Raw genomic sequence first — 22,424 nt, 5'->3', positions numbered from 1 at the left:
GATCCACAGCACGCCTGCAGTGTCAGCTGTGGGTGTGCCACAGATCGGACAGCTTCCATTGACTTAATGCAAGCAGTCAGTGCGGGATCGGCACAGAAATGAAGCCTGCTGTGATTTGTTTTACGGACCAAGAGGTCTGCAAATCAGATCTGCATGCTTTAATTAATTTGCGGGTGCCCATGCATTCCTATGGGCAGCTTGATTTGTGGGTGCCCAGCGCAGAGTCCACAAATCAAATCCGTCCGTGGATATGAGGCCTAAATGGAACGGGCGGCTGTAAGATCTCCAGCACACTCAGTCTACATTTGCTGAACAACTATTGCTCCTGTGCTTTGAACACAGTAGCGATACGTCATTGGGACGTCTGTTGGGAGATCTTTATGAAGCCACGCCAAGGGCTCCACCACTATATACTAAAACGGACATGCCAGGAGAGCAGACAGATCCTCTATAAGGTGAGCTATAGTGAGCACAGACACGACACACATGGTACCTGTATCCAGGACTGAACTGCCGGCCAGTACTTGTTCTTCGCCAGCTTACAGGCATCTATTAGGCTGTTCAGAATGTCTCTGTTATCCTCATTCGCATTTATCTTCGTATCTATTAGCAACAGTGAAGATCGGTTACCATCAGCCCATCACAATCACCATGCGAGATGCACATGTTATGATTTCTAAAGCTTGCTGTTGACATGTGACTATCATCTGAGATTATTTGGGATGCACTATGTAATGTCTATGGGGGTCTTTATGGTGTTTACAATGCAGGGCGACCAAGAAAGTATATTTCTGGCGTTGTGTATTTCTGACAGCGTTCACCATACAGGATTAATAATTGGATATTTTATTACATTGGCTTTTACCTATATAAATTCTTCATTTTATGCAATGACTGAGAAAAGTTTTTGTTTTTAAAACTTAAATATTTTTTTTTCTTTCGAATTAGGAAAATAACTTTAAGTCCCCCGGGGGACTTGAACTCACAATTGTTTAATTGCTCAAACAATATAATGCAATACTGATGTATTGCATTATACCATATTTCTGCAAGCATTCTATTAAGCCCTACCACAGTCACATCTTAATAAGTGATCATTCATGGCAGCACTGGGGGAAGAATAAGAACCTGCAGCTGCATCCCCCTCCCATATTACAGGACTTCCATAGACTACACTAACATTTCCCTTATTCCCACATATAGCATCAGATAAGTGTCACCTGTTGATATTTCGATGTTGAGTGTATAGTTGCGAGACCCCAGACCGTGTTCCCTGATGAAAGACTCTTCTACAGGTGCAAAGTCGTCATCAGACTCATCTGAAGGTTCCTTCAAAGAGCTCTCCACCTTTCCCTCTCCTTTAGGATCAAGCCCGGTGCTGGGTGCAGCCCCTTGGGGCAAGTCTTTGCTGCAACACGGTTGTTCGTCATCATCTCCCCCTTGTGGTGACTTCGGTTTAAGAGAGTTGTTCTTCATTAATATGCCGTCTCCGTCATCTTTCTCATCATTCACCAGACTGAAGTCTTCAGGATCAGGCAGCAACAAGCTGAAGCAGTTCTCCATTTCTGTGAGGCAGGACTGGATGTCCTCCAGCATTTCTGGGAGATGGGAAAAATGTGAACCATAAGTCCATGTATTACCGTACAGTACAGAAGAGGTGAAGATGATGTGATGTGGGGCCTCTAGTTTAAAGGAAGAGAGTGGAAGCAAAAGGGGACATTTTACAAAAGCCCAATGAAAGGGCATGCCGGGTCCTCCAAGGAGTGAGGGTGAAGGTGCTCCCAACTTCAGGAGATAGGGGAGCTTCACTATCCTAATGGAGTACATCAAAACCAGACCACGTTTTTAGGCCAATTCACAAACTGGTTTTTGCAGTGCTTTTATCTATTTTTTTTTTTGAATCTCAACTACATTAAAGCCAAATATTATTTAACCTCTTAAGGACCAGGTGGCGGTTTTTACGGCCCCATTTTTTTTTTCAGCTACCAAAATTATTTTTTGCTGGGGTTTTATTCCCGTGACATATGGGACATATAGGGCTATTTTTTTACAATCTTTTTTCACTAACTTTGTTTTCCGTTTACTTTTTTGTTTTATTGGGGTAAAAAATTATTTTTTTTTAAACGCTATTTTTAAAAATCAGTACATTTACGATAAAATCAAGTACAGGAACGGTTCCTCATGTTCATTCGGACATTTTGATAAATACTTTTTATAGTTATGGATTACAGGGCGCATATGACGACAGTTTTGGTTGGCATCAGCAGTTGCTCATGTATATATTTTTATTTTAGGCCGCCGGCACACGGGTGGATTTGCATTGTTGCGTCCGCCTCCTGATACCGCAGCAAGTAGTGCCCATAGCATGCAATGGAAAAGCAATTTTTTCCTGCACACAAGCCGAAATCAAGTGCAATTTTCCATTAGGAGGTTAGTCACAGCATGCTCTATTTTTAGGCAGATTCCATGTAGACGGCTTCCACTGACTTCACTTCCACTGATCCGTGGCCCTTCTGCAATCATTCCGGAAAGCTCGCGGGATCCGCGTCATAGCTTAGCGACGGCACGGCAAAATCTGTATGTGCGCCAGTCACATCATCCGCAGTACAGATTCCGGATAGGTAGGCGGGGTCAGCGGCCTGGCACAGGGTCGAATACCACATGCAGAATCCAACCAGTTCGTGTGCAGACGGCTTTTTTCTGCAATAATTTTTTTTACTTATTTTTGTAACTTTTTTTTTTACCATCTATGTCCCACATGACATCATTTAAGAGCTCTGGGGGGCAATTCACATTGTTTTATTTTCATACCTTTTTCACTGTAACTTGGAAATCCATAGGAGCCCCAGTTACAGGGGAAAACATCCCCCTGCAGTGACAATAGTTACTGGCACAGCTGATCTGGGTCTGCTAGGACCCTGCAGCTCAGCTCTTACAGGGTCACGTAATCGCAAAGTTGCATAGAAGAAGTAAAACTTACTCTTTAGTACATAGTGCTCATTGAGCGCTATGTAGCCTGGAAAGGAGAAGGCAGAAATAGTTAAAAACTGCTTATCTTATGGGTCCCTAGCTGTGTCTGACAGCCGAAGACCTGATCTGCTCTCGCTCGATTGCAGGAACAGTAGCTTTAATCCAGCGCCATATTTTTGCTATTGGCGGGGATTAAAGCCCAGGACAAAGCGCTATAAATTTACCAAGCTTGGTGCTTAAGTGGTTAAAAGGAACCGGTCATCGACGATAAGTGCCAAACACCAAGTTATGGTGTCTATAGTTTAAGGGGCAGGGAGTCCGGGGAGCTGTGTGTCACACTCACCTGGCCCCCGTTCCTGTGCTGTGTCTCCCAGCAAAGAAGAATGGGAGATGCGTGCAGAAAGAGTCAAGCTGCTCGCGTGTTCTGACTTTGCTGGGGGACACTGCAGGAACAGGGGAAGGGGCAACAGTTCCCTGGACTCCCCGTTATCTAAACTATACGCACCATAACTTAGTTTACCATGCTTACAGTTAATGGCAGGTTCCCTGTAAAGTTTACTGCAAATTACTCTAAAGTCTACACGGCTTGCGGCTGTTAACCCTTTAAATGCCAGTCAACTCTTAAAGTGGCATTTAAGTGCCCCGGTTGTTATTTGAGGGTTCTGTACAGACCCCCTCCCTCCCTGGTGATGGGATTGTGGGGTTCTGTTAGTTTGCCATGGCAGCCTAAGGCGTTTAGCAACCTTGGTGCCAGTCACGGTTGATACACTGCCAGAAGCAGACAGCTCCATACATTGCACAGTGGTCCCCCAACTGGTATTGCATGCCAAGTTCTATTCACTATAATGGGATTCAGAAGGCAATACTAGCCAGGACCACTGAACAATGTGCGGTGCTGTCTGCTGCCAACACAAAGAGGGCTCTGTACCGACAGTGGTCAGCTGATTGGCGGGCAACCCCACTGATCTGCTGTAGAAGACCTGTCCTGAGAATAGGTCATCAACAGTAAAAAGTGGGACAAAGTTTAAGCCAAAGTTGTGCATCCTTAAACATATCAGCTCACCTTCCATTTCCCTCTTTGCTCTTTTGGCTTTCTCCTTATAAATATTTTCTAGCCGTTTCTGCTTTTCTTCTTCTCTCTTTCTCTCGGCTACGGTCCTGATCCTCACATCCTGGAAATCCACCTGAAATAGCAGAACGAGCTGCTGAGATACTGAGGATGCCAAACAAAGGTGAGGAATATTCTAGGATAATACAGAGTAGATTTCTGTGTTCTTGTGCAACAAATAAAGCAATAAATGGCTTTAATTAAGAATCAGTTTTGTGCAGACCAATGTGACGCGACAGACTGCAAACAAAACACGTCTAGTCTCACCTTGCAGTCATATGTTACTCTCTGCAGGTTAGCCAGAAGCAGCGGTCAGGAAGAGCCTAGGGGGCAGTATTCTAGTAGTGACAATGCAGCAAGGATCTACAAGCACTTACCTTTTTGTTCTGTTTCAGAAAGTGGTATCCCAACGACAGCTTCTTGTAGCCTTCCCCGAACTTCTCGTGCCATTCTTGTATGGTCTTAATGGCCAAGTGTTTGAGTTTCTGTGCCACTTCCTGAGGAGGCGGCAGCGGCTGGTCATGGTCCGTCTCTACGGTCAGCTCCAGGAACTCCTGGAAGTTGGAGATAAGCAGCGTCCTGAAGAGGTGCGATCGGCTGAACAGCTCGCTGATTATATGGAAGGCAGGGAGGCGGATCTCAGCATGGTTTTGGTTCAGCTGGGTCATCAGCAGGTGATACACGTGTTTGATGTGTTCATCCGAAGACCTGCAAAATGAAAACATAGATATGTGGCTATCTACATGTGAAAAGGTCACATTCATATACTGAATTACCGTATATACTCGAGTATTAGCCGACCCGAGTATAAGCGGAGTCGATAAGTTTTACCACAAAAAACTGGTAAAACTTATTGACTCGAGTATAAGCCGAGCTATACTCCAGTATATATTAGGTAAAGAAAAAAAACGCAATCCTCACCTCACAGCCGGCGTCTGTGTCCCTGGCGCGATGCCCCACCCAGCGGTGCGGCAAGCTGCTTGAGAAATCTCCCCGCTATCATCTCCCTGCTCTACTTTGAATTCCCCCGCAGTCAGCGCTGCGTAAGTGAGCGCTGTGATTGGATCGAGCACCAGCCAATCACAGCCGTCACTCAATAAACCAATCACAGTCATTCAGTGAGTGATGTCATCCACTGAATGGCTGTGAATGATCGAGCGCCAGCTGTGATTGGCTGGCGCTCGATCTAATCACAGTGCTTTTTTACATAGCACTGACGGCGGGGGAATTCAAAAGCTGAGCAGGAAGAATTCTCAAGCAGCTTGCCGCACTGCCGGGGAGACCATTGCGCCGGGGACACAGACGACGGCTGGGAGGGGAGTATTGCGTTTTTTTTTTTTACCTCACTCCAGTATAAGCCGAGGGGGGCCTTTTTCAGCATTTAAAAAAAATGTGCTGTAAAACTAGGCTTATACTCGAGTATATATGGTATTCTTTGTAAAAAGCTGAAGAACTTTGAAAATACACTTTATAACCAGGTTTACCGCCTCTTTCACAAAGTGTAAGCTCGTCATTTTCATCAGGAATTGTTATCTTCTTGCACTTAATAATTTCCACAGATTTATGCAACATCAACATACACTGAATGGCCACTTTAATAGAGACCCCCCTCTAGTAGAGCATTGGATCTTCTTTGGCCTTTAGAACCGCAGCATTTTATCATGGTAAGGATTCCACTAGATGTTGAAATCATTCTGCAGGAATACCAGCCCCTGCGGACAGGAAGCTTCTTGTAGTTGCCACAAGTTAGAAGGTGCAGATATGTTCTGATCAGCTGACAGGAAGGGGTTATTGATTCATGCTGCTTGTGCCAAATTCTGATCTCCCATTGGACCTGGTGGTCTGCTATTATAGTTCATCCGTGCTTAAAATGTGGTAGTAGGAGCGCAGCGTTGCATTTGGCTGCACTGGAATGTGCAGCACCTGATTCTTGACATCCTCTCCTGACCCCTCTCATCGATGAGGTGTTCATGTCCAGAGGATCCCCTTGCACTGGAAGCTTTTGTTCGGTCACAATATTCTTGGCATACTCTCCACACCGTTGTAGGAGAAAACGCCAAAATATTGGAAGTCTATGAAATCCGGCCCTTGTTGGGAGTCGCTCCGATCGCTGGATTTCCCCATCTAATGTGAACTCACACTGAAACTGTTCCAAGGAATATTTGGCATGATTTTCAGCCACACTCCGGGGGGCACGGGTCTAATTTCCACACAGAGAAGCTCTAATTATTAAAGTGCCAATGTCTCTAATGTAGTAGCCATTCAGTGTAGGTTGCCTTATTTAAAGGGGTTGTCCCGCGCCGAAACGTTTTTTTTTTTTTTTTCAATAGGCCCCCCCGTTCGGCGCGAGACAAACACAAGGGATGGGTTAAAAAAAAAAAAACAGTTTAGTACTTACCCGAATCCCCGCTCTGCGGCGACTTCTTTCTTACCTTAGCAAGATGGCCACCGGGATCTTCACTCACAATGCACCGCGGGGTCTTCTCCCATGGTGCACAGTGGACTCTGTGCGGTCCATTGCCGATTCCAGCCTCCTGATTGGCTGGAATCGGCACACGTGACGGGGCGGAGCTACGAGGACCAGCTCTCCGGCACGAGCGGCCCCATTCACCAGGGAGAAGATCGGACTGCGCAAGCGCGTCTAATCGGGCGATTAGACGCTGAAATTAGACGACACCATGGAGACGAGGACGCTAGCAACGGAGCAGGTAAGTGAATAACTTCTGTATGGCTCATAATTAATGCACGATGTACATTACAAAGTGCATTAATATGGCAATACAGAAGTGCTGAACCCCACTTGCTTTCGCGGGACAACCCCTTTAACTTGCACAGATTCTCAGTCACAGCCTGGATTATGCTCCAGAGCTGCATTCAAAATTCTACCGATTTCAGTGGTGCACATAGAGGTTGAAGGATAAGAACCATGAATGAGACAGTAAAACGGGTCACGTACCACAACCTTACATTATTCATGGCCACATGACACATACTTGCAAATCTTCTTCAACTGTTTGAACTTCTCCGGGTCCAGTTGAGGCTCCCCAGACGTGGTCAACGACTCCACCAACTCCTCTAGTGTCGGCTCCATCCTCACATCCCTGGGTGGAAGGAAAAGAGACATCTCAGTGATCGGTTTCACTCATTAACCCCCCAGTGATCAGCCAACTCTGTGCCTTAAGGACTAAGCAATTTTCATCATGGCATTGCAGGAGCCATAAGCTTGCTGACATAATAGCAGGAGTTTCCTTATGTGGACCGACACGATGACCGCGATACAAATGTCTTAAACTACTTTTGTACCATAAAATGCGTTTTGAAAGAAAAACAATGGATCTGCATCCCCACATTCTAAGGCCGCCTGCACTCGAAGGGTCAGACTCCAACCCTGTGCCCAGTCGGTGATCCTGCGTACTTGGCATTTCTTGTCTTCTTCTGTACTGCGGATGGTCCGCCCGGCGATGACGTGGGTCCCGCGACCTTTCTGCGCTGTCTACTGCAGAAGGGCCGTGGTCGGACGGCTTTTATTGAAGCTGTCCGTGCAAAGCCCGCATGAAAATGGAGCATGCTGCGTTTTTTTTCCCCTCCTACAAACGGAAAAATCGCAGTCGCTGTCCGCTCGTGTCAGTGGACATGTGGATGCTCCATTGGTTTGAATGGGTGCAAAATGCCACAGATCATCCGGGGGGGAGACGATCAAGGATTCCGCAATTCAAACCCGATTGGCGGACTACCTTAAGGTTGTTGAAGGTCCTGCAATGGATGACGGCCGGATTATGAGTGATCCGCCGGTGTGCTGGACCGCAGTAAAGTGCTGCTCACACATTCCCTGCTGTCCTGATGCCTTGCCCGCATTGTCCATCGCCGCTGTGGGATGTCTCCTCAGGTCCTGCATTATGTAGCCGCGGCCTATATATGTGTCTCCGTGGAATTTTTGCCTCTATCACCTGGCAGTATACAGCCCCCTATATATACACACACTGTACATTACAGTATGGGAGGAGCACCTGGCAGTATACAGCCCCCTATATACACACACTGTACATTACAGTATGGGAGGAGCACCTGGCAGTATACAGCCCCCTATATACACACACTGTACATTACAGTATGGGAGGAGCACCTGGCAGTATACAGCCCCCTATATACACACACAGCACATTACAGTATGGGAGGAGCACCTGGCAGTATACAGCCCCCCTATATATACACACAGTGTACATTACAGTATGGGAGGAGCACCTGGCAGTATACAGCCCCATATATATATATACACACTGTACAGTACAGTATGGGAGGAGCACCTGGCAGTATACAGCCCCCTATATATACACACTGTACATTACAGTATGGGAGGAGCACCTGGCAGTATACAGCCCCCTATATACACAAAGTACATTACAGTATGGGAGGAACACCTGGCAGTATACAGCCCCCCCTATATATACACACACTGTACATTACAGTATGGGGGGAGCACCTGGCAGTATACAGCCCCCTATATACACACACTGTACATTACAGTATGGGAGGAGCACCTGGCAGTATACAGCCCCCTATATACACACACTGTACAGCATGGGAGGAGCACCTGGCAGTATACAGCCCCCCTATATACACACACAGTACAGTATGGGAGGAGCACCTGGCAGTATACAGCCCCCTATATACACACACTGTAAATTGCAGTATGGGAGGAGCACCTGGCAGTATACAGCCCCCTATATACACACTGTAAATTACAGTATGGGAGGAGCACCTGGCAGTATACAGCCCCCTATATACACACACTGTAAATTGCAGTATGGGAGGAGCACCTGGCAGTATACAGCCCCCTATATATACACACACCGTACATTACAGTATGGGAGGAGCACCTGGCAGTATACAGCCCCCTATATATACACACACCGTACATTACAGTATGGGAGGAGCACCTGGCAGTATACAGCCCCCTATATACACACACTGTACATTACAGTATGGGAGGAGCACCTGGCAGTATACAGCCCCCTATATATACACACACACTGTACATTACAGTATGGGAGGAGCACCTGGCAGTATACAGCCGCCTATATACACACACTGTACATTACAGTATGGGAGGAGCACCTGGCAGTATACAGCCCCCTATATATACACACACTGTACATTACAGTATGGGAGGAGCACCTGGCAGTATACAGCCCCCCCTATATATACACACTGTACATTACAGTATGGGAGGAGCACCTGGCAGTATACAGCCCCCCTATATATACACACTGTACATTACAGTATGGGAGGAGCACCTGGCAGTATACAGCCCCCCTATATATACACACTGTACATTACAGTATGGGAGTAGCACCTGGCAGTATACAGCCCCCCTATATATACACACTGTACATTACAGTATGGGAGGAGCACCTGGCAGTATACAGCCCCCCTATATATACACACTGTACATTACAGTATGGGAGGAGCACCTGGCAGTATACAGCCCCCTATATACACACACTGTACATTACAGTATGGGAGGAGCACCTGGCAGTATACAGCCCCCCTATATATACACACCGTACATTACAGTATGGGAGGAACACCTGGCAGTATACAGCCCCCTATATACACACACAGTACAGTATGGGAGGAGCACCTGGCAGTATACAGCCCCCTATATACACACACTGTACATTACAGTATGGGAGGAGCACCTGGCAGTATACATCCCCCTATATATACACACACTGTACATTACAGTATGGGAGGAGCACCTGGCAGTATACAGCCCCCTATATACACACACAGTACAGTATGGGAGGAGCACCTGGCAGTATACAGCCCCCCTATATATACACACACTGTACATTACAGTATGGGAGGAGCACCTGGCAGTATACAGCCCCCTATATATACACACACTGTACATTACAGTATGGGAGGAGCACCTGGCAGTATACAGCCCCCTATATATACACACACTGTACATTACAGTATGGGAGGAGCACCTGGCAGTATACAGCCCCCTATATATATACACACTGTACATTACAGTATGGGAGGAGCACCTGGCAGTATACAGCCCCCTATATACACACACTGTACAGTATGGGAGGAGCACCTGGCAGTATACAGCCCCCTATATACACACACTGTACATTACAGTATGGGAGGAGCACCTGGCAGTATACAGCCCCCTATATACACACACTGTACATTACAGTATGGGAGGAGCACCTGGCAGTATACAGCCCCCTATATACACACACTGTACAGTATGGGAGGAGCACCTGGCAGTATACAGCCCCCCTATATATACACACACACTGTACATTACAGTATGGGAGGAGCACCTGGCAGTATACAGCCCCCTATATACACACACTGTACAGTATGGGAGGAGCACCTGGCAGTATACAGCCCCCCTATATATACACACTGTACATTACAGTATGGGAGGAGCACCTGGCAGTATACAGCCCCCTATATACACACCCTGTACAGTATGGGAGGAGCACCTGGCAGTATACAGCCCCCTATATACACACACTGTACAGTATGGGAGGAGCACCAGGCAGTATACAGCCCCCTATATATACACACACCGTACATTACAGTATGGGAGGAGCACCTGGCAGTATACAGCCCCCTATATACACACACTGTACATTACAGTATGGGAGGAGCACCTGGCAGTATACAGCCCCCCTATATATACACACACCGTACATTACAGTATGGGAGGAGCACCTGGCAGTATACAGCCCCCTATATACACACACTGTACATTACAGTATGGGAGGAGCACCTGGCAGTATACAGCCCCCTATATATACACACACTGTACAGTATGGGAGGAGCACCTGGCAGTATACAGCCCCCTATATATACACACACACTGCACATTACAGTATGGGAGGAGCACCTGGCAGTATACAGCCCCCTATATACACACACACTGTACATTACAGTATGGGAGGAGCACCTGGCAGTATACAGCCCCCTACATACACACACTGTACATTACAGTATGGGAGGAGCACCTGGCAGTATACAGCCCCCTATATATACACACACTGTACATTACAGTATGGGAGGAGCACCTGGCAGTATACAGCCGCCTATATACACACACTGTACATTACAGTATGGGAGGAGCACCTGGCAGTATACAGCCCCCTATATATACACACACTGTACATTACAGTATGGGAGGAGCACCTGGCAGTATACAGCCCCCCCCCTATATATACACACTGTACATTACAGTATGGGAGGAGCACCTGGCAGTATACAGCCCCCCTATATATACACACTGTACATTACAGTATGGGAGGAGCACCTGGCAGTATACAGCCCCCCTATATATACACACTGTACATTACAGTATGGGAGTAGCACCTGGCAGTATACAGCCCCCCTATATATACACACTGTACATTACAGCATGGGAGGAGCACCTGGCAGTATACAGCCCCCCTATATATACACACTGTACATTACAGTATGGGAGGAGCACCTGGCAGTATACAGCCCCCTATATACACACACTGTACAGTATGGGAGGAGCACCTGGCAGTATACAGCCCCCCTATATATACACACTGTACATTACAGTATGGGAGGAGCACCTGGCAGTATACAGCCCCCTATATATACACACACCGTACATTACAGTATTGGAGGAGCACCTGGCAGTATACAGCCCCCTATATATACACACACTGTACATTACAGTATGGGAGGAGCACCTGGCAGTATACAGCCCCCTATAAATACACACACACTGCACATTACAGTATGGGAGGAGCACCTGGCAGTATACAGCCCCCTATATACACACACACTGTACATTACAGTATGGGAGGAGCACCTGGCAGTATACAGCCCCCTACATACACACACTGTACATTACAGTATGGGAGGAGCACCTGGCAGTATACAGCCCCCTATATATACACACACTGTACATTACAGTATGGGAGGAGCACCTGGCAGTATACAGCCGCCTATATACACACACTGTACATTACAGTATGGGAGGAGCACCTGGCAGTATACAGCCCCCTATATATACACACACTGTACATTACAGTATGGGAGGAGCACCTGGCAGTATACAGCCCCCCCCTATATATACACACTGTACATTACAGTATGGGAGGAGCACCTGGCAGTATACAGCCCCCCTATATATACACACTGTACATTACAGTATGGGAGGAGCACCTGGCAGTATACAGCCCCCCTATATATACACACTGTACATTACAGTATGGGAGTAGCACCTGGCAGTATACAGCCCCCCTATATATACACACTGTACATTACAGTATGGGAGGAGCACCTGGCAGTATACAGCCCCCCTATATATACACACTGTACATTACAGTATGGGAGGAGCACCTGGCAGTATACAGCCCCCTATATACACACACTGTACAGTATGGGAGGAGCACCTGGCAGTATACAGCCCCCCTATATATACACACTGTACATTACAGTATGGGAGGAGCACCTGGCAGTATACAGCCCCCTATATATACACACACCGTACATTACAGTATTGGAGGAGCACCTGGCAGTATACAGCCCCCTATATATACACACACTGTACATTACAGTATGGGAGGAGCACCTGGCAGTATACAGCCCCCTATATACACACACTGTACATTACAGTATGGGAGGAGCACCTGGCAGTATACAGCCCCCTATATACACACACTGTACATTACAGTATGGGAGGAGCACCTGGCAGTATACATCCCCCTATATATACACACACTGTACATTACAGTATGGGAGGAGCACCTGGCAGTATACATCCCCCTATATATACACACACTGTACATTACAGTATGGGAGGAGCACCTGGCAGTATACAGCCCCCTATATACACACACAGTACAGTATGGGAGGAGCACCTGGCAGTATACAGCCCCCCTATATATACACACTGTACATTACAGTATGGGAGGAGCACCTGGCAGTATACAGCCCCCTATATATACACACACTGTACATTACAGCCCCCTATATATACACACACTGTACAGTACAGTATGGGAGGAGCACCTGGCAGTATACAGCCCCCTATATACACACACTGTACAGTATGGGAGGAGCACCTGGCAGTATACAGCCCCCTATATACACACACTGTACATTACAGTATGGGAGGAGCACCTGGCAGTATACAGCCCCCTATATACACACACTGTACATTACAGTATGGGAGGAGCACCTGGCAGTATACAGCCCCCCTATATATACACACACTGTACATTACAGTATGGGAGGAGCACCTGGCAGTATACAGCCCCCTATATACACACACTGTACAGTATGGGAGGAGCACCTGGCAGTATACAGCCCCCTATATACACACACTGTACAGTATGGGAGGAGCACCAGGCAGTATACAGCCCCCTATATATACACACACCGTACATTACAGTATGGGAGGAGCACCTGGCAGTATACAGCCCCCCTATATATACACACTGTACATTACAGTATGGGAGGAACACCTGGCAGTATACAGCCCCCTATATATACACACACACTGCACATTACAGTATGGGAGGAGCACCTGGCAGTATACAGCCCCCTATATACACACACTGTACATTACAGTATGGGAGGAGCACCTGGCAGTATACAGCCCCCCTATATATACACACCGTACATTACAGTATGGGAGGAACACCTGGCAGTATACAGCCCCCTATATACACACACAGTACAGTATGGGAGGAGCACCTGGCAGTATACAGCCCCCCCATATACACAGTACATGACAGTATACAGACCTCTATATACACAGCGGTCCTCTCTGCCCGGCCATATCTGTCCCCACATACATGACTCTACATGTCCGTGAACAACACAGCACGCACGCCCCGCCCAGTCAGTTATAAACACTGACGTCATTACGCTGTCCAGCTGAGACTCTAGTAGCGACGGCAGGGACGTAACTTCAGGAGGGCGTGCTTACGTGTTGTCATGGTGATACGTACTCCTTCTTTATCAGCACCACTGCCACAATTCAATTTCACAGAACTTTATTTATAAAATGCTGTGAACAAATATGAAAGGCTCTATAGAGTGACCAGTAAGTAAGCTACTATCGTATTCTATAGTAAAAGCGACATAAGTGTGGTTGTTATGGGTAACGCTGACAGTCTCTCATTGTAAATAAACCCTCTGAGTTTTAGGGAGTTTGTTAACTGTTACCAACATTAAAATACACCTTCTAAATGTTTTATTTAACCCAATTGTGGCTGTGTAAGAAACCGTACAGAGAATCCTAGCAGTGTCCAGATGGCAATCTGTAGAGCAGTCGCCAACTGCCCTGGTTTTTCAAATACATTTTTTTAAGGTATAGCTCAGCTGCGTGTACTTAACACGCACACAGCTCTGATGCGTGCACATCACAAACACAACTCTGCTACGTGCACGTCCCACACCCAGCTCTGCTACGTTCACGTCACACGCACACAGCTCTGCTACGTGCACGTCACACGCACACAACCCTAGTACATGCAGTCACACACATAGCTCTGCTACATGCACTTCACGCACACAGCTCTGCTACATGCCCCTCACGCGCACACAGCTCTGCTACCTTTACGTCACATGCACACAGCTCTGCTACATGAATGTCACAAACACAGCTCTGCTACATGAACGTCACAAACACAGCTCTGCAACATGAACGTCACACACACAGCTCTGCTACGTGCATGTCACACGCATACAGCTCTGCTACGTGCATGTCACACGCACACAACCCTGCTACATGCAGTCACACACACAGCTCTGCTACATGCACATCACACACACAGCTCTGCTACATGCACATCACACACACAGCTCTGCTACATGCACATCACACAGCTCTGTTACATGCCCCTCACACGCACACAGCTCTGCTACATTTATGTCACATGCACACAGCTCTTCTACCTGCACGTCACACACACAGCTCTGCTACATTTACGTCACATGCACACAGCTCTGCTACCTGCACGTCACACGCACACAGCTCTGGTACATGCACGTCCCACGCACACAGCTCTGCTACATTTACGTCACATGCACACAGCTCTGCTACATTTACGTCACATGCACACAGCTCTGCTACCTGCACGTCACACACACAGCTCTTCTACCTGCACGTCACACACACAGCTCTGCTACATTTACGTCACACACACACAGAGCTCTGCTACATGTACGTCACACACACACACAGCTCTGGTACATGCACGTCCCACGCACACAGCTCTGCTACATGCGCATCACACACAGAACGCATAGCTCTGCTTCATGCACGTCACACACAGAACGCACAGCTCTGCTTCATGCACGTCACACACAGAACGCGCAGCTTAGCTACATGTGCGTCACACACAGCACGTACGGCTCTGCTACATGCTTGTGTCACACACAGCACGCCCGTTTCTGCTACATGCGGATGTCACACACACCACACACAGTTCTGCTACATACATTCTTCATCCCATACAACAGGGTTCACAACCGACTCAGCAGAGTCCTGCACACACTGATCACCCCCTGGTCATGTGACCCCCAGACTCCTCCACGATGACTGTGACATGTCCGGCACTGCAGGTTTTTAATAAAGTGAAGGACCTGTGATAACGTCACGGTCATGTGATCAGGAGCAGTGGATGGGCAAAGTCCAGTGCGGAAGTCCACCACTATTTAGCGCAGATCGCCATCAAGAAGCGACTTGTTACAACTTCAGACAAACGCATCAGCATTCGGCACGTGTATTTTCCCCTTTGACAGGGCTAATCGACATGTAAATCTGCGACAGAACAGTCCCAGGTTTCTGCCAGGATCTTCCAAGCAGAATCGGCACAGACAATTCCGCGGTACATTCCACCGTGTGAACACAGCCTGACTCATATGCATCTCAAAATGGGATCTAGAAAAGAACACTCCAGCCTGTGTGCAAAACGTACAACTCCATTGATGTTACATTATATACAGCTGTGAGAAATAAAAATCCTTGCTCCAAACTGGCACTCAAGGGGTTAATGGGGCGGTCCAGTTGTAAACTAGTGATGGCCTATACTCAGTTGTTTTCTGGGCTGGCGTGCTTGTGCTCGGAGTATATTTCTTTGGGGAGCAGGCAGCTCCGTTCTTACTGCAGTGGCCAGGCTTGGTATTACAGGCAAAGTTCCTATTAATTTCAATGGGAACTTGGCCTGCAATACCAAGCCTGGCCATTACAGTAAGATTGGAGCTATCTGCTCCCTGCAGAAATCAGGTGTATGAAAGTGTTGGCCTGGGAAACAGCTGGTATGGATGGGGGTCGGAAGTGATGGATCCCTGTCAATCTACTATGAATCCCTTAAGGACCAGGCTGTTTTGTACCTTAGCGATTTGACCCATGTTGTTGTTTAACTGCCCTACTTTTTTTCCTTCAGCTACCAAAATTATTTTTGCAGCGTTTTTTAAAAATTTTTTTAAATATCTTTTTCACAGATTTTTTTTCCTGTTTTTTAGTTTTATTGGGGGTAAAAAGCTAAAAAAAATGACTTTTTAGCATTTATAGTTATTTTTTATATTTAGTATATTTATGCTAAAATAAAGTATGGGAACTGGTTCCTTACTTTATTTTGGACACTTTGATATATATGTATGGTTTTTAATTACAGGGTACGTACAGCGACGGTTTTGGTTGGCGTCAGCTTGTGGTTTTTTCTCTTTTTTATGTATATAGTTTTTTTTTATTCTGTAATTTTGTTTTACTTATTTATGTAATTATTATTATTTTTTACTATCTATGTCCCCCATGACGCCATATAAGACCTCTGGGGGACATTCACATGTTTTTTTTTAATAACCCCTTAATGACGCGGCCCTTTTTTTTTTTCCATTTTCGTTTTTTCCTCCCACCCCTTTAAAAAAAATCGTAACTCCTTTATTTATCCATTGACGTCGCTGTATGAGGGCCTGTTTTTTGCGGGACAAGTTGTATTTTTCCATGGTGCTATTTAAAGTACCATATAATGTACTGAAAAACTTTTACAAAATTCAAAATTCAATTATTTTCTGCCGCCATCTTGCGCGCGCAATAACTTTTTTATTTTTCCGTCGATGTAGTTTAGTGAGGGCTCATTTTTTGCGGGATGTTCTGTAGTTTCTGATAGTAATAGTAATTTGGAATACATACGACTTTTTGATCGCTTTTTATTGCGTTTTTTTCTGGGAGACAGGGTAACTAAAAAAGTGCATTTCTGGCGCTTTTTTTTTTCGGACGACGTTCCCCGTGCGGGAAAAATAATGCACTACTTTGATAGTTCGGACTTTTACTTACGCGACGATACCAAATACATATTTTTAATTTATTATTTAGATTTTTTAATAATAGATATGGCAAAAGGGAGGTGATTTAAACTTTTACAACTTTTTTTTTTTCAATAAAAAAAAAACTTTATTGATTTTTTTTTAAACATTACTTTGAAGTCCCCCTGGGGGACTTTAACATGCGATGCTTTGATCGCTCCTGCAGTATGACGTAATGCGATAGCATTACGTCATACTGCTTTTTGACAGGCAGTCTATCAAGCCACCCCACAGGGATGGCTTGATAGGCAGTCTGTTAAGGCAGCCCTGGGGCCTTTCATTAGGCCCCCGGCTGCCATGACACCTGCACGGCTCCCTCGATCGCAGCTATTGCCCACGGGTGTCAGCTGTTATAAACAGCTGACGCCCGCACTGTATGGAGAGGTTGCCATGCAACCTCTCTTCATATATACCCTGACGCTCCATGACGTACTGGTACGTCATTGGTTGTGAAGGGGTTAAGCACTTTTCCACTGTAGCTAGAGCATTCCATGAGGAAAATTGGCTTCTACCTTATTGTTTTTTTTTTCCTTCCTCTGGATCAACATCATGGGTAATAGGCTGAACTAGATGGACATCCTTACTATGTTAGTTTGTAGAGATGAGCGAGCGTACTCGGATAAGCACTACTCGCTCGAGTAATGTGCTTTATCCGAGTATCGCTGTGCTCGTCCCTGAAGATTCGGGTGCCGCTGCGGCTGACAGGTGAGTCGCAGGGGAGAGCGGGCGGGAGAGAAGGAGAGAAAGATCTTACCTCCGTTCCTCCCCGCTCTCCCCTGCAGCTCCCCGCTCCGTGCCGGCACCCGAATCTTCAGGGACGAGCACAGCGATACTCGGATAAAGCAAATTACTCGAGCGAGTAGTGCTTATCCGAGTACGCTCGCTCATCTCTATTAGTTTGTTAATAGTTTACAACTGGACAACCCCTTTAAGAAACAGAGCTACCGTTATTGACCGACCATCTATCATATTAACGGGTATCTTGTGGCTCGGTAATGGCGAGGGGCTAACAATACTGGCAAGTGTGAACAAATCCTTAGGGAAGTTGTAGTGGCCCGAAACACCTATCTGTGGCCTCTCGATAATTGTCATACATGTCATGTCTTTTATGTGGATGCACTGTGCAAAGTGTCTTGTCTGCTGTTGTGTATTGCACAGCTGTGGCATGCAAGAGGGTAATGGCTGGGATATGTCTGGGAAATGTAACAAGTTTGTCTAGTCACGTGATGATTGAATGCTATAAATATGAGTGATTGAGAGCTAGGTGTGGGTCTTCAGATGAGTTCTACCAATACAGAGTGGAGTGCCGGCCACATGAGAGTACCTTTAACCCTCATGGGGTGACGTGATGGAAGCAGAAGAAAGGTGTCCCGACGTTCCAAATCACAGGAACCGCCTGTGAGGACAGTGACAAAGAGGAGCAAGAGTCCGCCATGCAGCAATTTACCTGCAAAGCTTCAAGTGAGTGTCTGCAGAGTGTTGTGTCCCCCTCCGGTGGTATTCTGCATCCCGAAGTGTGTGTCCAGGAGCGGAGCCATACAGATGAGACTGTAGGCCCGATATCATCCAGAGTCCTCCACTCCGACCGTCAACTAAACTGTCTTTTCCTGCACGAGCGAGTAAGCTGTATTCTGCAAAAGTCTGAAGTCAAGTTTGCCAGTCACTGCCCGTTCCCACTGATTGAGGTTCTCAAGTTTAACGGTATGTGGGCCTCTCTTCATTTATACCGCCGAAGTGATCATCGGTGAGAAGGAACGGTGGCGTTACGAGTGACAATTCACACGGTTCACTACACTTATAGAGGCCTGGAAGAGGCCTAACAGTACCTTGGTCGAAGTTAAAGGAGTCTGGTAGAGCCACCGTGACAAGTGCCATCTCTACCCCCGCCAGCTCCTCAGCGTGGGCCTCAGTCGCTGCCAAGTGCTACAACAACTGCAAGCAGCCCGGGAGCTGCGAGCACTATGACGTTAATAAGATTAGCGCGGTGACTTATGATTTGGGATAGTAACGTCTACGATCTGACCATGAATGATAGAGCTGTACTGCGGCTCTTGGGCTACTTGTCTTATGGCCACCTAGGTGGAGGTCTGATTGATTGGGCTCCAGGCATGTAACAAGCGATTCCCGTGCGAAGAGAAGTGTTTGGTGCAGTCAGGTGACTATGAAGTACGCGTCCGGAGATATATGGTCAACGCGAGGAAGTCAATATTCAGCAGGGACTGCAGCGGGGGAAGAGGTAAATAAAGAGGGAATGCTCGGGACATTAAACGAGAGCGCTGCACGCGGAGGAGATCTATTGATTATTTTACTGTAACTGAAGTCATTCGTGAGGAACGGCGCACTTTATTATGTAACTGCCGTGGACGATGCTCTCTCTTTCCCGGGCAGTGTGCACTAAGGCTTCTTTCACACGGGCAACAGCGATATTAACGCTACAGAATCCCAGCTTTGTAGCAACAGTGGTGCGTTTTCTCGTGTAAAATGGTCAGGAGGGGTATCGTGTCTCCTTAAGGAGACCACCCAAAAAGTGTGTGGAAACACCTAGGAGGTGAGTGGGTCAGGGGGCTGCATCATCTCTCCCCAAGGCTAGCACCCAGAAGGGGTCTGAAAAGACACCCGAGAGGTGAGTGAGGAGACTTATAAGGCCATGCAAGCTCCTCTGGGTAATTTATGCAAATAAGGAAACCGGAACAATACCTCTGCAGCGCCACCTATTGGCAGCATTGCTGCAAATCAATGTCAGACCTTTTATACAGGTCTTTCTAAATAATGATTGGGAATAGGAACTCACCCTCCAGGTGTCTCCATACACTTTTTGGGTGCTGTCCTTAAGGCGAGACGACACCCCTCCTGACCCACGTTACAGGCCTCTCACCAGCTAAGCCAGAAACATACTGCACGCTGATGAGGGGCACACACTCCGAAACAGCCGTCTGTGTATGGATTCTGGCTTGGTTTCCTATTCCCAATCATTGTTATAAAGACTTAGATGAAGGGTCTGACATTGATTTGCAGGAAGGCTGCCATTTACTAGGTGGCGCTGCAGAGGTATTGTTCCATCTTCCTTATTTGCTTGTGTAAAATTGAATGTCACATCGCTGCTGCTCACAATCGTGTGATAAAAATAGTCTGATTTTTAGGGGAGATGGTTAAGCCCTACCCCGAAAATAAGCCCTAGCTGCGATCCATATAAAAAAAAGGGAATACTTACCTTGCAGGCTCAGTCCGGGTCCTCCCGCTGCTCTCCGGAGCTCTGCTGGGCGTCCTGCAGTCCTCGTTCACCCGCAGATCACTTCCTGGTTGCTGGGTTCATAAATCCCACCTCCATGAAGTGATGGCTCTTATTGGCTGAGCAGCACCGGATGAACCAATCGCAGCCATTGCATTGGTTCATCCAGCGCTGCACTGATTGGTTCATCCAGTACTGCTCAGCGAATCAGTGCAGCGCTGGATGAACCAATGCAATGGCTGTGATTGGTTCATCCAGTGCTGCACTGATTGGCTGATCAACAGCCAGCGCATTGTGGAGGCAGGATTGATTAGTTGACTGAGCCACGGCTGTCGATTGGTTCTTTGGCCGCTGCTCAGCCAATCATTTGTTTCCTTTCTAATATGTAAAATGAAAGCCGCGCTGTGATTGGTTGCTAGGGGCAACACCGATTTCCTTTTGGCCAGCTTTCATAACAGTGCGGCGCGGGCTCATTTTTGTGGCCCACTTTGTATATTCTAGGACTGCTATTCGTAAAATCGGTGTGCAGCGACGGTAAATCACCTCGTTCAGTATAAACACGGGCAGCGATCAAACCAGAAGTCATTTACTTATCTTCCTTTCACGCCAGTATGAAAATCCCGGCTGGCTCGCTCGCTAACCGCTTGGCTTAAAAACCGATCATTTAGTCGTTTTCATTCATTGGTAGAGAGAATGTGAGCAACGGAATGGCGTATCTGTCTGTATACACAGGCTGCACAAACGCGGTCAATGGTCGCTTGTGCGAATGATTAATTGCTCACTGTAAAGCACGCTAAGGCCGGCTGCACACGAGCGTACATGCATTTGCGCACACAAGAGCATCATTTTTGTGGAGCAGATATGAGCACGAAAAAGCCACAAGAATATTTTACTGTAATTATGGCGCACAAGGCATGTGCATTTCCACGTACCAAAAAACACGCTGCTCCCCGTTATTGAAGTGGCTAATTTTTCTTGATGCGTTCTAGAGGTGTTCTTTTTCCTGCAGAATTACGCAGTGTTTCACGCACTTCCTGTCGTACTGCGGGCACATTTGCGCATCCTCATTGACTTTATGGGGAAAATAGAGCACCCTGCGGTTTTTTTTTTGCCTTAACTGAAATGCGCAGGAAAGCAGCGTGAAGCCGGCCTAAGATATCAGCTATCCTGTAGAGGTAGTTAACCCTTTCCAATCCAATTTGTATCCTGGTTTTCCTAGAGGGCTCACTCTTTTTTTGCCATTATACAACAGCGCTATCTGCTGGCTAAAGCCAGTACTGCATGAGGTGACACGTTGGATAGGCAAGAGGCTGGCAATATACAGTAAGAGAACCCCGACGGACATCTTCCAACATCAGAGCTGTACAGCCATGAATCATAATGTCTTCAGAGGTCAGACAGTGGATTGGAAAGGGTTAAGTATCTGACCGTGGGGTCTGACCGCATGGAACCCACCGATCAAACCGGGCTGTCGCATTATAATCTGTGTCAACTCGTACCGGCAGGGCGATTCAATAGGCACCTTTTATATCTCATGTTTTCCTATGGAGCCTCCTTTTTATGGCATCACAGAGCACGCTTTTACCATTAGAAAGTCCTAATGTCTAATCGCAAGAAAACGCATCGCTGACGCTCAGACATCTAATGAGCAAAATTGTGGTTTTGCTGTGATTTTCTCTTGTTGATATCGCCAGTGTGAAGGAGCCCCAACAGCCCCATTCGTCCATCATAGTGCGTGGTCGGCGC

The 22,424-nt window shown here is 46.9% G+C and overlaps 1 protein-coding gene across 3 annotated transcripts in view; it reads right to left on the bottom strand.

The window, feature by feature from the left end:
* The window catches only part of UVSSA (UV stimulated scaffold protein A), an 89,665-nt gene extending 75,689 nt beyond the window's left edge, over positions 1–13,976 (bottom strand). For all 3 annotated transcript variants that reach the window (XM_066573010.1, XM_066573009.1, XM_066573011.1), the window contains exons 1-6: positions 13,879–13,976; positions 7,072–7,179; positions 4,456–4,786; positions 4,034–4,154; positions 1,221–1,598; positions 494–603 (exon numbers count right to left, since the gene is read on the bottom strand). In XM_066573010.1, coding sequence (XP_066429107.1) covers positions 494–603; positions 1,221–1,598; positions 4,034–4,154; positions 4,456–4,786; positions 7,072–7,169 — 1,038 coding nt within the window. In that variant the 5' untranslated portion in view covers positions 7,170–7,179; positions 13,879–13,976. The remainder of the gene's footprint in view (positions 1–493; positions 604–1,220; positions 1,599–4,033; positions 4,155–4,455; positions 4,787–7,071; positions 7,180–13,878) is intronic.
* Positions 13,977–22,424: the final 8,448 nt, after the last annotated feature.

This window comes from Eleutherodactylus coqui, chromosome 7, assembly GCF_035609145.1.
Source record: "Eleutherodactylus coqui strain aEleCoq1 chromosome 7, aEleCoq1.hap1, whole genome shotgun sequence".
NCBI lineage: Eukaryota > Metazoa > Chordata > Amphibia > Anura > Eleutherodactylidae > Eleutherodactylus > Eleutherodactylus coqui.
The sequence above is the reverse complement of the archived record's forward strand: the minus strand, read 5'-3'. Positions and strand labels throughout refer to the sequence as shown.